The 18668-nt window shown below is 36.8% G+C and overlaps 1 protein-coding gene across 1 annotated transcript; it reads left to right on the top strand.

The window, feature by feature from the left end:
- The first annotated feature begins 17601 nt into the window (after positions 1–17601).
- Positions 17602–18305, top strand: LOC125812747 (uncharacterized). Its single transcript, XM_049492224.1, has 2 exons — positions 17602–17828; positions 17879–18305. Exons 1-2 carry the CDS (start codon positions 17602–17604, stop codon positions 18303–18305), a joined length of 654 nt encoding a protein of 217 aa, XP_049348181.1.
- The last annotated feature ends 363 nt before the right edge of the window (positions 18306–18668 follow it).

The raw sequence follows: 18668 nt of genomic DNA, 5'->3' as shown, positions 1-18668 counted from the left end.
GGGAGTACTCTTGCACACTCATGTTACCTTGACTAAGGTTGATAAACTCCTCCATCTTAACCTCTCTCTTCTCACGAGGGAAAAACCTTCCAAGGAATTCTTTCTTAAACTCCTCCCACTCTATAGGACCCGCTCCTATTGACCTATTAATTTTCCATTGAGTGAACCAAACTTGGGAAACATCCTTTAATTGATAGGCGGCAAGTTCCGCTTTCTTTATAGAAGTCACCCACATAGCATTGACTACCTTATACACCTCACCCAAAAACTCTTGGGGATCCTCTCCCACCTTAGAACCTAGGAAGACGGGAGGATTCATCCTCACAAAGTCTATCAACCTAGAAGCCATAGTACTCACATTGGGGTTCACATGAGCCTCAACACCCGTAGTAGCTTGAGCCGTCATGGCTTGGGCTTGAGTAGTTACGGCTTGAGCCATCATCAAAAGAGACGACCTAACTTCTTCATTGGTCATGGTCGGAGCATCAACCGGAACTTGATTTCCTTGAGGAACTTGGTCACCTTAAGAACCTTGAGGAAGAACTCCCTCATTCACATTCTTCTCTTCCATCCTCCTTGCGTTTGCCTATATATTCATATCCTATAAACATAAAAGAAGGGTTAGGAAAAGGACTCTTATAGAACTAAACTCTAAGGTGTGACTTAAAGAGTATGAAAGAAGTGTAGCTTCCTAACGTCTTATAGCCTCTCGCTCATAGATGTGTCGCGATTCACACGATTGAACAAGACTCTACTAGACGTAGCTTGTGAGACATCAATCCTAAAAACCATTCCAAAATCTTGTGCTCTGATACCATGTTTTTCATGACCTGATCCTACATCCCGGAAGCGACAAGGTGTACAAGACTCTGAAAAGTCTCATACAAGCCTCATAGCATACATAACATTCGATATAAGGAAAGTGGTACGGAATTAAAAAATTTCTTTAAATCCATAAAATCAAAACATCATTTAAAACAACAAAAGTCTATTGTCTCACATGACCATCTAAAACAACATCTTGAAAACAAAAGTAGGGTCACGACCCTTTACAACAGAAAGTCTAGAAATAGTCTATTATAAAGAAAGACACGAAACATCAAAGTACTTGTCCTCGAATCCATGAGGACATACCATTTGTGTTGGAAGAACTAAATCCAAGCCTTTAGCCACGAGGGAAATCAAATTGAGTGTCAATCCCTACACTTTGTAGAAAATAGAAGAATAAGGGTTAGGACAATTAAGTACTAAGTATGATAGCCATGCAAAAACCTTGCTTAAAACGGACATTTTATTTGAAAGACATGCATTTGCCAATTTTTGAGAAAACTTCATAAACATAAGTATAAGAGGCATCATATACACACATAACCAACATACAAGTCATTTCATCACATTAGAACATAATCATCATATAAGTCATTTCATCACATTAAAGCCTTCACCATAAGTAACCCCAAGCTACATTTTGTGTAATGTATGAATAGTATCCCATACCACCATCCACACTAAGTACCACTTTAAGGCCACCAAAACTGACCATACCATTCTTCCTTTTCATCATTGGACAAAACTCATACATAAGAGACAAAAACATTTCATAAGTCATGACAAGGAAGTAAGTCATAATATAATCCAAGTATAGCATGCATCATTACATTAAGCATATAAGAGTCAACATTCTTCATTAGCTTCATTAGGAGCACTTTCATTCATTAGTCATGAAGACATTATAGAACTCACTATGACCCTCTTAAAGCCTACTCGTGAAATGCATGGATGGCATCCCATACTACCACTAACACTTCATAGAACTTCTCAAGAAACTATAATGCACATCTCACATGATGGGAATAAGCGTTTAATCGACATAGACCATGAGAGCAAACCATGGAATCTGGTGTCATATAACCTCACACCATAAAGAGGTGGCCTTCTTGCCTAAGGTAAGACCGGTAACATTTTAGTTTAACTGGATCCACTAGCTAATATCCTTTGTGGGCACATAGTTATGGTATAGGAAGATGTTCATTGGAACCCTAGCCTAAAATTGGGATAGTTCTCATCTTACCATATCCACTCGGTGGTTAGCCTCCATTCCAATAGAGTATTTCATTTACATTACATTATTGTACTTGAGAGGAATGCCATTGGCCTATCGACCCAAGTTACATCATTACACATGAAAGAAATGTCATAAGCCTATCGATTCGTGGTTCATTATTAGGATAGCTCTAGAGTCCTCATGAAAGGAATGCCATAAGCCTATCGATTCATGGTTCCTCATTACATTACTATACACATGAAAGGAATGCCATAAGTCTATCGATTCATGGTACATTGACTCATTAGGAAAGGAATGATGTAGGTTTATCGATTCAAGAGTCTTCATTACATTAGTTCATTGGCTCATTATGAAAAGAGTGTCATTGGCTTATCGATTCAGGAGATAGCCTTAGAACACATTCATTAGTCATGTATGAATGGAATGTCATAGGACTATCGATTCATATTCATTAAGTCAATCCACATTCATTACACAAGAGAGGATGCCTAAGCCTACCAACTCAAGATACTCCTTTCAAGATCACATTCATCAATACAAGAAAAGGATGCCTAAGCCTACCAATTCAAGATATAACTTAACATTATAGAAATTCTTCACATTCTATCATGATTGTTCATGAGTATTAACTGAGAATATGCTTTCAATCATAACAAAATTACATTCTAAACATGATCATAACACTTTAATTGAGATCACACACATATGCTTCACATCATGTTCATACATAGATTCTTCATGAAATTACCTTCCAAGGCTATACATCAACCATAACCCAAACATCTAAGATACTACAATAGATAAGGGAATTAACATGATTGAATAAATAATTCAATATAAACATAAACAATTCAACATACTTTCATGATCAATCAATTCCCAATCACAAATCACAACCTAGGATTTTGGGGAAAAACATGGGTTCATACGAGAAATCATCGTAATTTACCATTAATTCAACAATTCCATCTTAAATCATCATATATGAACTTTTGAAAACATTTTGGAATTGAACCCATGCATAGATTAAAAACTAGGGGTTTTGGGGAAATTTGGAAACTTGAAATCAACTTTCAAATTGGCTCCTTGAAAGAAACTAAGTCAAGGATGAAGACTACCATACCTTTGGGGACGAATTCCACACGAAATTGAAGAATAAAGCTGCTCCTTGACCCCTAGACTTGACCTTGAACTTGCTCTTCAATGGAGTTTCTAGAGAGATAACTTTTGGAGAGGTAGTTTCTAACTTTGGAGTGTTTTGTAATAATGAAGTCTAAAAAGGAGTTTAATACCTTTAAAACCCTTAAAATACCTTAATGAATCAATAATAACCGTCCCCCAACTAAACTAACTCGAAAAGGACTTTTCTAAAAGACCCCCATATTGGTTGAACCAAAGGCAGTCTACAGGTGAGACCTATGCCCCATGACCTACGGACCGTAGGTGGGTTGACGCCCCGTCCTGCTGGTCCATGTTTTGGGGATGTGGCTTGAAATTTGGGACCTTGACCCACGGAGGCCATCCACGAGGCGTGGATGGAACTACAAGGCGTAGGTTCCATCCGTGAGTCACAATATTTTTGGCAGCTTTTTGGTTTCTTGGGGTCTTGGGGGTTAGGCTTTAGGGTCTTCCTCAAGGACCCCTTGGGCGGTCCTTGGGGAGTTGTACCTTGACGTTTAACCCCTAAATCCCTCAACCTAAGTTCGGGAAGATATTCTACCACATGAAACCCCACAACAAACTCAAATACACAATCGTTAGGCTCTAGTGTCACCTACTAGATTTCCGGGTCGTTACAATTATGAAAACAAAATATTTTGGAATTTCTTTTTACAAATTACACAAAAGAAACTAAATTTTTTATGATTTTTATTAAGAAATGAATTTGATTTTTTTAAAAAATTTGCATTTTTATGAAATGCATGAAAGCGTCTGAAATATTGATTTCTTTTTGTGTTTTTCCTCTTTCATTTTCCTTTTCTTTTTAATGTGAAGTTGAAGTCATTGATCACCATAAGATTGGTCCATATGAAAATACCTTTTAGATAATATTTACCAATAACACGTAGAATGCACACGTTGCTCCAAAGAGGGAGTCATGACCTAGACAGACCTGACCCTTGTGTCGAGCCCCCCTAAGCCAAATGCAAATGATGCAAATAAGTGGAACCTACTAGGGATACACATGTATATATTCTAGTTTACTAAGTTCAATCCTGAAGATATTGATATCTAGACTGGCTCACCCGAGAGGACAACTCGAGCTAGGGAGGGGTAACTTATCGGTAGCAGCGCTATTCCAACTTCATTTCTGGTCCAACCCCACCTAATGTGTGTTAGTAATAATCCTTTACTAGGTTTCAAAACACTCTTCCTTTATCTCAATAAAAAGTAGGATGCATAACTGCATTCTTGTGACTGTGTGTGAAGTATTTTTTAGAGACTCATAAGGTGAACGAGAGAAGACAATTTATAATATAGTTCAACAATATCGAATCAATAAATAAGAAACAAGTAGAAAATTAGGCTGTCATACAAAATATATAAAAATAAATAAAAAAATCAAGTAAGAGTCAATATAATAAAGCTCGAATTATGGTTAATCCCCAGCGAAGTCGCTAGAGATGTCACACCCCTTTTCAAACTGGGAAAGGGTTTTTCCAATTTAAGTGACGATATTGATTAGGGATTTATTTTATTTTTTCAGAGTCGCCAATTGGAATTGAGTTATTGTGTTCCAAGTCACCTTTTAATTTTAATCCCTAATCAAAAGGAAATGACTCTTTAATTTTGGCCTGCGAACTAGAAATTCGGGTAAGGAATTCTGTTGACCGAGAGGAAGGTAATAGGCATCCCTCGAGTCCCGTGGTTCTAACAGAGTCGCTTTTATTGACTTCTACTTACTTTTAAATTATTTTTTGATATATTTTATAGGCTACATTTTCGCTCATATTTTAATTGTTGAACTTTTATTTGGTCTCAACCTAGATGCGTAACTGCATTGTTGGTTTTGATATTTAATTGCTTCAAAGCAAAACTGATTTCTTCTCTCGAGTGTGTACCTAATATTCTATGTCTGGCATCTTAATGTTTAATTAAATAAAATATTTCTTAGATTAATTTTGCTAAGTGTGTCACCACATCCTTGAATTTCCTTTAAGTGTTTCAAAAAAAGATGTGTAACCACATTCTGATTTGAAACCTTTTTCTTTTTAACATGCCTAAAACCCATCTAATGTTATAAGAAAATACAAAATAAAATAAAATAAAATAAATCTAAACTTCTAGAATACGATATAAAATTTTAGATTATTTTGTATTCTTTTATTTTCATTTACTCTTAAAGTTAATGTTAAAATTAAGCCTACACATATTATATTTTTATTTTTTATCTTAAAGTTAATGGCAAAATTAGGCTTACGCATATTGTAATTTCTTATTAATCTAACAAAACAATGACGTATTACTAAAATAAATCTCATTCTTTGTTTGAAAAATAAAACAACAATAATTTTTTGAGCCCAATAATTCCGAGTTTATCATTATTATCATCGAAATCAAGAAAAGAACAATGTCTTGACCATTCATTTTAAGAGATCACAACTAGTGAACAAAAATAAATAAAAAAAATAACCACCAAATAAAGCTAATTTCATTCATTACAGAGATATAACACTTAACACATTCTTCATTTTAATCAAATTATGAATAAAAAAAAGTGTAAGAAAACATGTCACATAGTTACATCAAATTCCATGAATAAATTAAAGAAATAAGATAAAATTTAACCTTAAATAAAGAGAATAAGTACCACAAAATTTTGATCGAGCCTCGATTAAAACACCCACATATTTCTTGTAGATTGTTTGTGATGGAATATGTGTTGTGTTTAGATAAAGTAGTAATGAAAAAGAAAGAAAATATGTGAATGTATTGGTGAAGTTTTGAAAGAAAAAATGGAACGTTTCTTCCTTCTTTTTTTCTGGCGTGTGTATGTGTTGTGTTGTTTTTTGGTAGTGTTGCCTTTTTTGTGTGCTGTGCCTCTGTCTTTTTCTCTTCTTTTTTTTTCTCTTTTAGTATTTAATGTAGTAGCGTGTGGGTGTATATGAGGAGTTGTGGTGGGGTGTTGCTGATTGTTTTTCGTGGGAGTGGGGTCAATATAGGGGTGAGTGTGAGGGAGTTGTGGGGTATGGAAGGGTAAGTGGGGTGAGGGTAGGTGTAGTGGGGTGAGGATAATGGGTATTTTTTATAAATTAAATATATACAAAATTATAATAACAATAATATTAATTGTTTTGAACTAATAAAAATAATACAAAATGGGTAATTAAAAAATATAATTAAGAAACACTAGTTCATTTATTAAATCTAAATTAAAAGAAAATATATATTTTTGTAACTTCTCATTTCTTTTTTAAACAATTAAAAATGAAACTTATCTTAAAAAGTGATAATATTTTTGTTGTTTTCAAATCTTTTAAAATAAACTTAATAAAATAAGATAAAAGTCAAAAATTTTAATTTAGATTTATAAAAATATTTAATCTCTAAAAATGGTGTAAAATTTTAGGTTCGGTCAAAAATTACGTCTCTGCAAACCCATGCTTAACACATATTTTCTAGATTTTTATGATTGAAATTGGATCTTCAACCATGAAAGAGGATTTCATAAATGTATGCATGTGCTTATGAAATTGATGAAAATGCTTTAAGGATACTTTGAGAGTGAAGTATCAATATGATCATTGCTTTGTTGTGAAAGGATTACTCATATACATATAAAAGTATGAATGTGAAAAGTTTTTCTCACAATAAGGATTCTAAGGTTGAAAGGTCTTATGACCTAAAAATTGATCAAAGATAAGGAGCTATTCTAATAATGAGGCAAGCGACGATTATCCATGACCTGCAATTCTAAGAGAAGTGGAGATTACCCATTTCTCATGATTTTTAAGAAAAGTTAAGAATAATGAATATTTCGTGGGATTTATGCTTAGCACCAAGTGGACAAGTGGCACTTACCCATATCCCATAAACTATGTACCACCATAGGTTAGCTAGATATACATTAGCTAGTGGATCCACGTAAGCTAGAAGTTCATGGTCTTACTATGGCAAGTAGGACACCTCTTTTTGGTGTGGGGTAGACACCAGATTCGATGTTGATAGCTCACATGGCCATATATGTCGGTTAAAGGTAATCCTCCCACACTAATGAATCAAGATTACTTGAAGTATCTCAAAATTGTTTTAATGATTTTTTTCCTGCATTGGCAATGATTTATGACTTATGTTTTCTAACACTTTTATCTCAAGTTTTAAGCTTGGTCATTGCTTAATATGAAAATGTCTCTTTATCATGGTTTTCATACTTCATTCATCGCTATCATACTTGGTACATTGTTGTACTAACACATACTCTTGCCTATATTTCCCCAAATGTAGGGTCCGACACTGTAGACTCCCCCTTCTGTGGCTAGGGATTTATTAGTAGAAGATTGAAGATTGGTGAGTCCTCATATTCCAAGAACCAAGCCCTTACTTCAAATATGTCTTTATGTTTCAGTTTTAAACTTGAAGTACAGGTTACGTATCGATTTCTTCTTATGTACTAGATGGCTTTGAGACATTTTTTGTTTGCCGCTTTGTTTTATAAAACTCTACTTTTAAATGGTCTTTGAAATCTCTTGATTTCCATTATCTTGTCTATATATGCTAAGCGGCTTGTATAGGGCCTCTCGGGGTCTTATACGCCATTTTACAACTAGGGTCTACCTTGGTTCGTGACACCTCTTCATACCACTCCACCAATAGGCTTCTCTCAATTCATGGTAAATCTTTGTGGAACAAGGATGTATCGAGTATCTAGAACTATGAACCTCTCTTGAAGCTCACCTTCCTTTCGTACACACAATCTACCTTGGTATATCAATACATCATCTCCCCCTTGTTCAAAAGCCATCACTTTTTTCTTATGAACATTCGCCTTCAGTTCAACTAAAACAGGGTCTTGGTCTTGTTTCTCCTTTACCTCAAATACTAATGATTATTCAACCCCATTCGTTACGCCACTCCACTTTCAGTGGAATTTAACAAACGGGCTCCCAAACATGCAAGTCTGTGCACATCTTTAATTAATTATTTCTTACCTTCCTTAATATGGACAATACTTCTCATGGACAACTTGCCCAAAGTATCAGCAACAACATTAGCCTTATCTGGATGATAGAGGATACTCATGTCATAATCCTTGAGTAACTCTAACCACATCCACACTCTGAGATTAAGCTCTTTCTAACTGAATACATACTCGAGACTCTTATGGTCGGTGAAAAGATCTACATGAGTACCATAGAAATAGTGATGCCATTGTTTAGGGCAAACATTGTTGTTGCCCACTCAAGATCATGAGTCGGGTAATTCTTCTCGTGAATCTTGAGTTGTTTGGATGCATAGTCTATAACCTTAGCATTTTGCATCAATGCACAACCTAGTCCAACCCTGGACACATCACAATAAACCACAAAGCCTTTTGTACCTCCGGTAGGGTCAATACTGTGGAACTAGTTAACTAGGTTTTCAATTACTGAAAGCTTTTATCACAAGCATCAAACCATTAAAACTTAACTTTTTTCTGAGTCAACTTCGTCAACGGGGAAGAAATGCATGAAAACCCCTCGACAAACCTTTTATAGTAACCAGCCAGCCTCAAGAAACTTCTTATGTCAATTGGAGATGTGGGTCTTGTCTAGTTCTGCACTGCTTTAACATCTTGAGTGTAAAGTCGAATCCTTTCTCTAAATACAATATGGCCTAAGAACGCCAGAAACTCAAGAAAAAACTCACACTTGGAAAATGTAGCATACAACTCTCTATCTTTGAGATTTTGGAAGAATATTCTAAGATGACTAGCATGATCCACCCCACTCCTCAAATAAATAAGTATGTCATGAATAAATATTAAAAAAAACAAGATGAGATATGGCTTAAAAACTCTATTCATAAGATCCATGAACGCTACATGAGCATTAGTCTAGCCGAAAGACATAACAAGAAATTCATAATGACCATAACGGGTCCTGAATGATGTCTTTGGGATGTAACCTTCTCTTACTCTCAACTAACGATAGTTATATCTGAGGTCTACCTTAGAGAAGTAAGTGGCACCTTGAAATTGATCAAAAATATCATCAATTCACAGAAAGGGATACTTATTCTTTATGGTGACCTTGTTCAACTTGCAGTAATCGATACACATCCTAAGAGAACCATCTTTCTTCCACACAAATAAGACCGGAGCGTCCCAAGGTGAGACACTAGTTGAATGAAACATTTATCAAGCAGATCTTTTAATTGATCTTTTAACTCAGCTGGAGTCATTCAATATGGAGAAATAGAGATAGATCGATTATCAAGAAGATTGTCTATGTCAAAGTCTATTTCTCTTAGGACGGACTCTGGGAAGATCATCTAGAAAGACCTCTCGAAACTCACTCACAATTGAAACTGACTGAATAGGTGGTGTCTAGAAACTAGGGTCATTAACTCGGACTAAGTAATAGATGCACCCCTTGAGATTAAATTTCTGGCCTTAAGGTACGAAATGAAACGACCCTCAGGCACTACTGAACAACTCCTCCACTCAAAGTTATGATCATTAGGAAACTAAAATATGACTACTCGAGTTCTACAATAAACTGAGACATAACAGGCATGAGGCCGGTCCATACCTAGAACAACATCAAAGTCCACCATGTCGAACTTGACTAAGTCAGTTATGGTGTCCTTAGGATCGACACATATAGTAAATTGACGATAAACTCTTTCTGCTAGACTAGACTCACCAACAGGTGTGGAAACACTAAAGGTCTGAAGAAGTCATTCAGGAATAATATCAAAGCTCATAGCTATAAACAGAGTAAAAAAAGATAGACTAAAACTTGGATGAAGCAACACATATACATCAAAATTAAAGTTGTTGATCATACCCGTGACAATATATGGTGAATTCTCTTCCTCTTTGCGACTGGTTATAGCATACATGCGGTTTTATCCTCCGCCTATCCTAAAGAAGCTCCTCTTAAAGCAGCTCTGTCTGCCAGAGCCACTGAAGAAGATTAGGCTCTATTTCCACCATTATCATTACCTTGCCTGTTCTTAGGGAACTCTCTCATGATGTGACCTTTCTGTCCACACTTGAAACATCCATCATGACACGCTCCTGGGTGGTTCCTACAATACTTAGCACATGTAGGAGTCTAATTAGCCCCTTCTGCCACACTACCCTGAGACTCAGTAAGTCTAGCTCAAGAATTATGAGAGTTATGTTTCCTAAAATCACCTCTATTCTTTGGTGAAGGTAAACTAGCTATTGGTGGAGCAGGTCCAATTGGTCTTTGCTGAAAATATGATGGGTTCACATTTTCGGTCTTCTGCTCTCCGGACCCATGACATGTTGTCTTAGCCATCGTATTGCAGAACTCTTCCCTTTCCTACAACTTATCTATCTCAACCTACTGCACATAAATCGTAAGACTGGCTATGTCCATACCTCCTATTAGCATAGCCATCTTACCTTCCTTATTTGACAACTGGGACAACTCAAACACAAATAGACTCATCCTACTTTTCATATCTGCCACCATCTCTGGAGGATATTGGGACAACTGGGTGAAATTGAGATTGTATTCATGCATACTCATGGCCTCCTATTTAGGATTCAAAAATTCCCTCATCGTTGCTTCTGTTAGTTCGGGGGGAAAGAAGCGCCCTTGGAAGCAACTTTAAAAACAACCTAACTCACCAGTAGTGCCCCTTCATCCCTGCTCTTATTCTATTGATTGGACCAAATACTAACAACACTCTTAAGTTTATATGAAGCTAACTCCATGCGCTCAGAATCAACAATACAAAGAACCTCAAATACCTTCTACAGGCCCTCCACAAAGTTCTTTGTATCCTTCACAACAATTTACCATGTGAACTTTGGGAGATACATCCTCAAAAATTCACAAATCCTTGATGTATCAGCCACATCCTTGTGATCTATTCTTTGTTTGCAAGCTTTATTTGCAAAAACTTGAGTCAACATCTGGATAGCATCCCGAAACTCACCATTAGTGACCTCTCCCTGAACGGGTTGCAATTCTAGTGCATTGGGTACCCTTTGGTCTTGTGGATTAGCATTCTTTCTAGCATGACGTCCTCGAGTTCTCTTGATGGATGCATGATCTAAAAAGATACGCGCAAGCATGAATTACGAGGAAACTTTTATAGAGTTGAACTCTATCACACGAAAGAGAGTAAGAAGGAAGTTAAATGTTTCCTTAATCTTCTAGCCTCTTAATTATAGATGTGGCACACTGCACACCGATAACAAGAACTCTATAGACACGACTTCATAGACACTCTAGCACTCTTATGCTATGGGCTCTAATAACAAATTTAATACACCTCGAGCCTTACCCTGGATGTGGCCGACACTTGAGAACCATCACTGGTCCCATGCGAACCCTTAAACTGGCTCACTACTCAGTAGAATACTTACTCAACAAAATAAGAACTTCAAATGCAAAGATTAACTCAACATTATCTCAACAATAACTCAACTCATTTGTATGAAATGCTTAATTAAACATAAGACATTGTCTCAAGGTTTTCAAAACATCTACAAGGAAATAGTAAAAGACTCCTTGATTACTACTATCTATGAAGCCTCTAAATACTACGATATATGTTCGGACAAGACCCACAAAATCTTAACAAAGCTAAAAATGTAAATGTAGAATCCCCTGAAAAGCAAAGAGGCTCACTAAAGCTAACTAGAATGGAAATGCTATCAATGGAGCACCTCTTGATGACCCTGTATACCTGTATCTTTTTCATAAAAACGTGTAGGTCGAATGACGTCAGTACATTGAATTTACAAGCATGTAAGGGAAAAATTGAAAGCAATAGATAACTGAACTAAAAAAGTTTGAAGAAATACTCACCTTAACTCATATCAATATGAAAGCAACAATAAGAGATGCAATACTTAAATCTTTTAAAACATTACATATACACTCAAAATGTATAAAAATACAATAACAAATTCTTTACTCTTATTTGAGAGATTCTCTAACCTACAACCATCACTATGATCTTCGTGATGATACAACGTCTCGCCCACACTGCTAGAACTTTCCTACACCTTGCTGGGGTATAGAACACCTAAACTTGGTGGAAACACTAAGCTATTCTTCAAAGCAATAATGAATCATCTAAAAAGTATGATCCTTTACCCATGTTGGCATACATGGTTTATGAGGATTTTGAGTTCTCTGAAGTCATCCCCATATCAGTGTTTAATACTACTTTCAATCATATATAACTCATGCTCAAATAATTAAAACATAACTCTTTCTTAATTTGAGGTAATTACTCTAAAGATCCTCTTAAAAGAGGTAATAATCTGAAGTTCCTGTAAACTCATTTAGAAATCAATGTTTCACTCTTTCAAAATGTAAAAGTATTACATACTTGGGAATACTTAGTTTCCTTATACTCATTTTAAAAATGAAATTCAACTCTTTTAATCCTCATACTTATTTACTCAAGACTTAGTTCAAATCTTTAGTTAATTTCAAAAGGGTTCTCAACTTTGACTAAAAAGGTCCTCCTGAACTTTTCTCTTAAATTTACTTTAATTATAAGATGTAAATTATGAATTGTTATTAGGATATGCATGATCTCTCAAGGATTAATGAACCCTTTTAGAGTGAATATAAAAAAGATAACATATGTATGATTCGAGGGAACATACACAGAACGAAGAGAGGAAGGGTAAGAGACCTGGCAACCCTGGCCTTCTAAGTGGGGTGGTGTGCCAGCCCCCAAACTTCTGGGCAGTGTTTCAGGTGCATTGCTGGCATGGTGCGCCAGGCTTGAAACTACTGATCATTAGTTTGGGCTCTATGAACTACGTGCACCCCATCCCTCTTCTTAGAAACTGATGAATTTTCTTGCTCAATTTCAAGTCCTAACTCATCTTGAATCAAATGAATTCCTCCAAACTCTCTTGGATTCATAAACCCAACACAAATTAAACAAAATCCCACTCAAAATCTATCAAGAAACATCACTCATTCTCAAGACCCTCACCCCAAGAACTCAAAACCTCCATTGCTAAAGAATGGGGCTAAAACTTAAGAACTTCTAAATAATTTCAATATAAACAATCTCATGGATGAATTCATGAACGAAATTACATGATTGGCATGAGGGCGAACAAACCCAACACTATGTGAAGCTTACATACCTCGAAATAATACTTGTTATTGACGAAATCCACCATTCTTGAAAGAATGCTTGACCCTTCTCTTTTCTCCTCTTGAAACTTGTCTAAAATCCCTAAGCATTTATGAATATTAAAAAGTTGTCTAATTCAAATTAGACCCTTAAACTGGTTGTGAAAAGCGTTTTAGGTATAGTGGGGTAAGGAAAAGACCAAAACACCCCTTACCTTAAATGGATGAAAAGCCTTAGTTAGAGAGGTTTTACTCAAACAAACCATAACTTTTTACTCGGAGCTCACAATTTAGAAAACCCAGAGATGTTTGAAATGGGACTCAAAGACCTTCAATTTGATAACTCATGGGCCACCTAAAGCTTTATGTGCTAAAATATATGGTCGTTTGAAGTTGACCCAAAACTGATAGAATTTTGAGGTGTTACACCTTCTTTCTTGGTCATATGACGATAACCCTTCCCAGCCTACACTTTCTTTGAACCCATATGGTCCTTCACCCGTGGTGACCACTTCAAGTCATCCCTTTATCACACACTCAAAATAAAAAGCTTCAAAACCAAGCAGTTTAGTGTCTGTGTTCAACTTTCCTCGTCCTTTGTTGCTCATACATACAAACAAGCATATCCTTACCCTCACTAAAGAGAAGCCATGCAAGCTGAATTTAATGCACTTTTTAGGAATTGGACATGGGATTTTGTTCCAGTTGCTCATTTGATTAATGTGGTGTACTACAAGTGGTTATTTTGTATAAAGGATTAATCTGATGGTTCCATTGACAGGTATAAACCTCGTCTTGTTGCAAAGGGATTTACCAACATCCAGGCTTAGCATTTCATTCCACCTTCAGTCCAATAGTCAAACAAGTTATTGTTCGCAGTACAACTGGCCAATCTATTAGATTAATGCCAATAATTCATCTTAAAAGGACGCCTTGAGGAAGAATTTTATACGAGGAACCACGAGGATTTGAAGATCAAAGTCTCTCCACCCATTGATATACCGTGAGTTTACGATATTTTTGATGCATTTCACTTAGAATTTGTTTATGTCTAGGGCTATATTGTATTAGAAATAATGTGTTTTGTATTATGTTTGCAGGAAATAGGCTTGGAAGCAGTTGATGAAGATTTGGAGCTTTAAAGTGTTGAAGTAGCCACTGATGGTGCTATCCACGGACCGTAGGTCCATCGACGAACCGTGGATGGGCAGTTGTAGGTCTTGGACTGGGAGATGAGTTTGAGTAACTCAAACCATAGAGTGCCGGGATGGACCATAGCCCAGTCCACTAACCGTAGATGGTGTATCGTAGTTGGACCATCAGGGAAGTCTGACAAGTGTTGAACCACAGTGCAAGACAATGGATCGTAGGTCGACCCACGGTCCATCCTGCACGTCTGTCATATTGATGATCTGCGAGTGAAGGTTCTAGTACCTTATGAAAAGTTTCTAAGTGTTGAACTACAGAGGGTGACTTGCGTACCATAGGTCGACCCACAGTCCGTAGGTTGTGTCGTCGACAGAAATCGTGTAAAGACAACTTATTTCCTTATTTGGTTTCCTTTTTACTTAAGACTTGTTTTCTATAAATAGGGGATATAAATCTCGTTTTTGGGGGTTAGACATTATTGTATACTTTTATTTCTTGGTGTTTTTTTTTAATTAACTTGCAAACTTTAGCAATTTGATTTTCGGATTTTGTTTTAAAAGATTTTCACTTTGAAATTCAATTGGAGATTTCGGGTTTCATCAATTCTACTTGTAAGTTCATGAATTCTTTTTATCAAACTATGAATTGTGTTCTTTCAAGCATGAGTAGCTAAATCCACAACTAGGGTTATGGGAGCTATGAGCAATCAACAAAGTATGAATAATAATTAAGTAATTCTTGGATAGTGTTTATGCATATATTGTTAATTCTTTCATTTAGAAGTCTTTTTAATGGTGCGCAATGTTAGAACTAGCCTCATTGCTACTTGCTGAACAAAGGAGGTAGCTAATAAGAAAAGAATTAACAACAGAGATTTAGTGGCTGCTATCTAATAGTCTAATGTCAATTGGTGCGAGGGTGAAAACTAAGTCATACGTTGATGTGATGTCTAATATGAGGTCAAGGTAAGGGTTAGTAAAGTATACACTCGTAGCAACACCAAGGTGCATAGTGCAATTCCATATTTAGAGGACCAATCATTTAGGGATACCTAACTTATCAACTTTGCATGTAAAACACTAAGAAATGATTACTATTATTAGGATTACTGTGTTAAGAGCTTATGGGAACAATACACCGTAGTTTCTTTCTCATATTGATAACTAAAAGTTGAATCTTGGTTGCTTGTTACTAAATCAACAAATTGTTACTTGCTTACAACAACCCCCCCCCCTTTATTTACTTGTTTCGGAACTAGTTTGACTAAATGGATATTATAGTGGGTTAAGTTTAAGTCTAAACCATATTCCTCATGGGATCGACCTCAACCTACAAGTTGGGTTCTTTATTTGACAACGATCGCTTATACTTCTTTAAGAAGGTGTAATTTCAGCGTATCAAATTTTGGCATTGCTGCCGGGGATTTTGATTTTAGATTAAGTTTAAGTACTTTATTGAACTTTAGTCAAGTATTTCCTGAATTTACGTTTTCTTTTGTTTTTGTTTTCTATAGGTTTCTACTCTAGTGTATGCCAAGTAAACGGAGTTGAGGCAAACCATTGACCCCTACGATCTCGAGTTGAGCAAAACTTTGAGAAAAATGATTAATCAAGGGGTCCAAATCAATCCAATCAGAGAGAATCTAGGTGATGGAGTTCATTTGCAGCTTCCTGGAATTGTTAATGTGCACGCTCAGGTTCATGGTGTTAATCTAATCGGAGATTTAGAAAGGATGCAGAATCCGCCAGCTCCGAGGTAGCGTGATACCTTCAGGGTTGACTTCAATATAGTTGAATTAGAAGGGCCCATTGTTCTTCCTCCTATACCTCCAGGGCATACATTTGTGGTAACCAGCAGTCTGATGCAACTACTGACAACATAAGAGTTGTTTTCTGGTCTAGTGTCGGAAGATCCATATGGTCACATGGCTAAATTGAAAAGTGTCTGCAAGATTTGTGTGGGACGACCGAAATTGGATATGGATTTCATAGGTTTAAGAGTCTTCCCTCTGTAATTGACCGGTGATGTTGCGGGACGGTTTGTTGAGCTTCCATATAATTCAATTCATATATGGGACCAATTGCATCGAGTGTTCATTGCAAAGTATTTACCAGTGTCTAAGAAGCTAAACCACAAGGACAAGTTGAATAATTTCATGGCACTACCTGGAGAGTTTGTGAGCAGTTTATGGGATAGGTTCAGTGCGTTCATCAGAAGTGTTCCGAATCACAGTATAGATGACGAGTCATTCAATGAGTATTCTACAGAGGGCAGGATGACAATGGAAAGGCTGTGCTAGATACTGTTGCTGGAGGATCCTATGGTGAATGCACTTTCGAGAAGATCGCTGAAAAATTAGAGGAGATTTCCCAGAATAATAAGGCATAGAGCACTAGAAAACCCAATATTGGAAGAAGCACATTCATTGTTCAAGCTTCACTAGATCAATCTAATGATGACATTCATGAGGAGATTGATCAGATGAGGACAAAACTTGGGTTGGTATTGAAGCATGTTAGTTGAAATGCAGAAAAGGTGAATGCGATAAATTACATAAGTAGAACTCCAGCACCACCAGTTGAGGAATGCTACTATGAGAATGATACGTATTTGGTAAATGATCAGACGGGGGGTTTCCGAGCTAACATCCAAGGTTCCAACTCGGATAATTGGAGACAAGGTCAAGGAAACCAAGGTCGGAACTTCAAAAACTACAATCGAGAGGGAAACTATGTCCGGGATGGGAACTACAACAATGATAACAACTACAACTGGAACAACTATGGCAATAGAAATGAGAGAGTTGGGCCCTATGTTCCACTTAGGAATAAGGAATCTAGCAGTAGAGTGGTTGGGGGTAGTATGTAACGCATTGAGGATATGATGCAGAAGATGATGAAGAGGTTTGATGCGACTGATTAGAATGTGAAAGAGATGCGAAATGAGTTGTCTGGAATCGATCAACAAGTTAATGCACATGTAGTGTCGATAAAGCAACTTGAGCAGCAGTTTAATCAGTTGTCCTCTACTGTGAACCCACGTCAGCCTGGAACACTTCCTAGCAGCACTATATAAAATCAAAAAAATGATTGCCATTGTATGGAAGTCACTACTCGAGAAGGTAAGCAGACCATTGATCCCCCTATGCCGTCTGAGGTTGAAATTGTGGTAGAAAGATATGAAGATGAGATTAAGGTTAGTGGAGAGTCTAAAAATGCTACAGAGAAGGAAGTGGAGGTAACCAAAACGGTTGTTCCCATCCCTAGACCTCCATCTCTATTCCCACAGATATTGGTGAAGAAGACCGAAAAAGGAAAATACCGCAGGTTAATAACTATGTTGAAACAGCTTTCCATCAATGTTCCGTTGATAAAAGCTTTGGAGCCAATGCGTGGGTATGCAAGTTTATGAAGGATTTGGTCACCAAAAAGAGGGCTGTCAGTTTTGAGGATGATGCAAGGTTACAACATTGTAGTGCTATCGATATGCGGTCATTAGTGCAAAATAAAGAGGATCCTGGAGCTTTCACTATTCCTTGTACTATTGGGATGTTGCATTTTGTGAAGGTGTTGTGTAATTTGGGTGTCAGCATTAATTTGATGCCATTGTATCTATACAAGAAGTTGGGTTCAGGGGCTCCAAAATCGACTGCGATGCGTCTACTCATAGCCGATAGAATTGTGAAGAAGCCCATTGGTGTTCTCCAAGATGTCCTTGTGAAAGTGGAGTCGTTCATTTTTCCAACGGTTTTTGTGATACTTGATTGTGAGGTTGATTTTGATGTTCCCATCATTTTAGAGTGACCATTCCTTGCTACTGGGTGTGCCTTAGTCGATATGGATAGAGGGCATATGAAGTTTATCTGAGTTTTACAGAACTTCTTAGCAATTGTAGATGTTCGAACGACGGTGATCATCGGGGACGCTTATCAGGTGGGTGAATTGCCAAAACCTTCCTGAGCTCGCCGAGTTTTACAGACTAGAGGCTCAGAGGGTTACCTGAGTCAAATGGAGAAATAGCATTGATCATCGGTGTCTTCGACGATTTACCAACTGGGTCTGCTGCTTGCCATTCTGCACCTCTTAGGCACCTACCACACTTCAATCTTCAAGACTAAAACACTATTATTTTACTAGTATGCAAATATAAGGTAATATGGGGTTTTG

Source organism: Solanum verrucosum, unplaced genomic scaffold (genome assembly GCF_900185275.1).
Source record: "Solanum verrucosum unplaced genomic scaffold, falcon-dt-bn FXZP01000033.1, whole genome shotgun sequence".
Taxonomy (NCBI): Eukaryota; Viridiplantae; Streptophyta; class Magnoliopsida; order Solanales; family Solanaceae; genus Solanum; species Solanum verrucosum.
This window is presented reverse-complemented; position numbering and strand designations above follow the sequence as displayed.

Bases quoted from the DNA above. Each gene is read 5' to 3' on its own strand.
- LOC125812747 (XM_049492224.1), top strand. From the start codon at position 17,602: ATGGAAGTCACTACTCGAGAAGGTAAGCAGACCATTGATCCCCCTATG. The intron at 17,829-17,878 runs GTTAATAACTAT...CGTTGATAAAAG, and splicing joins GAAAAAGGAAAATACCGCAG to CTTTGGAGCCAATGCGTGGG.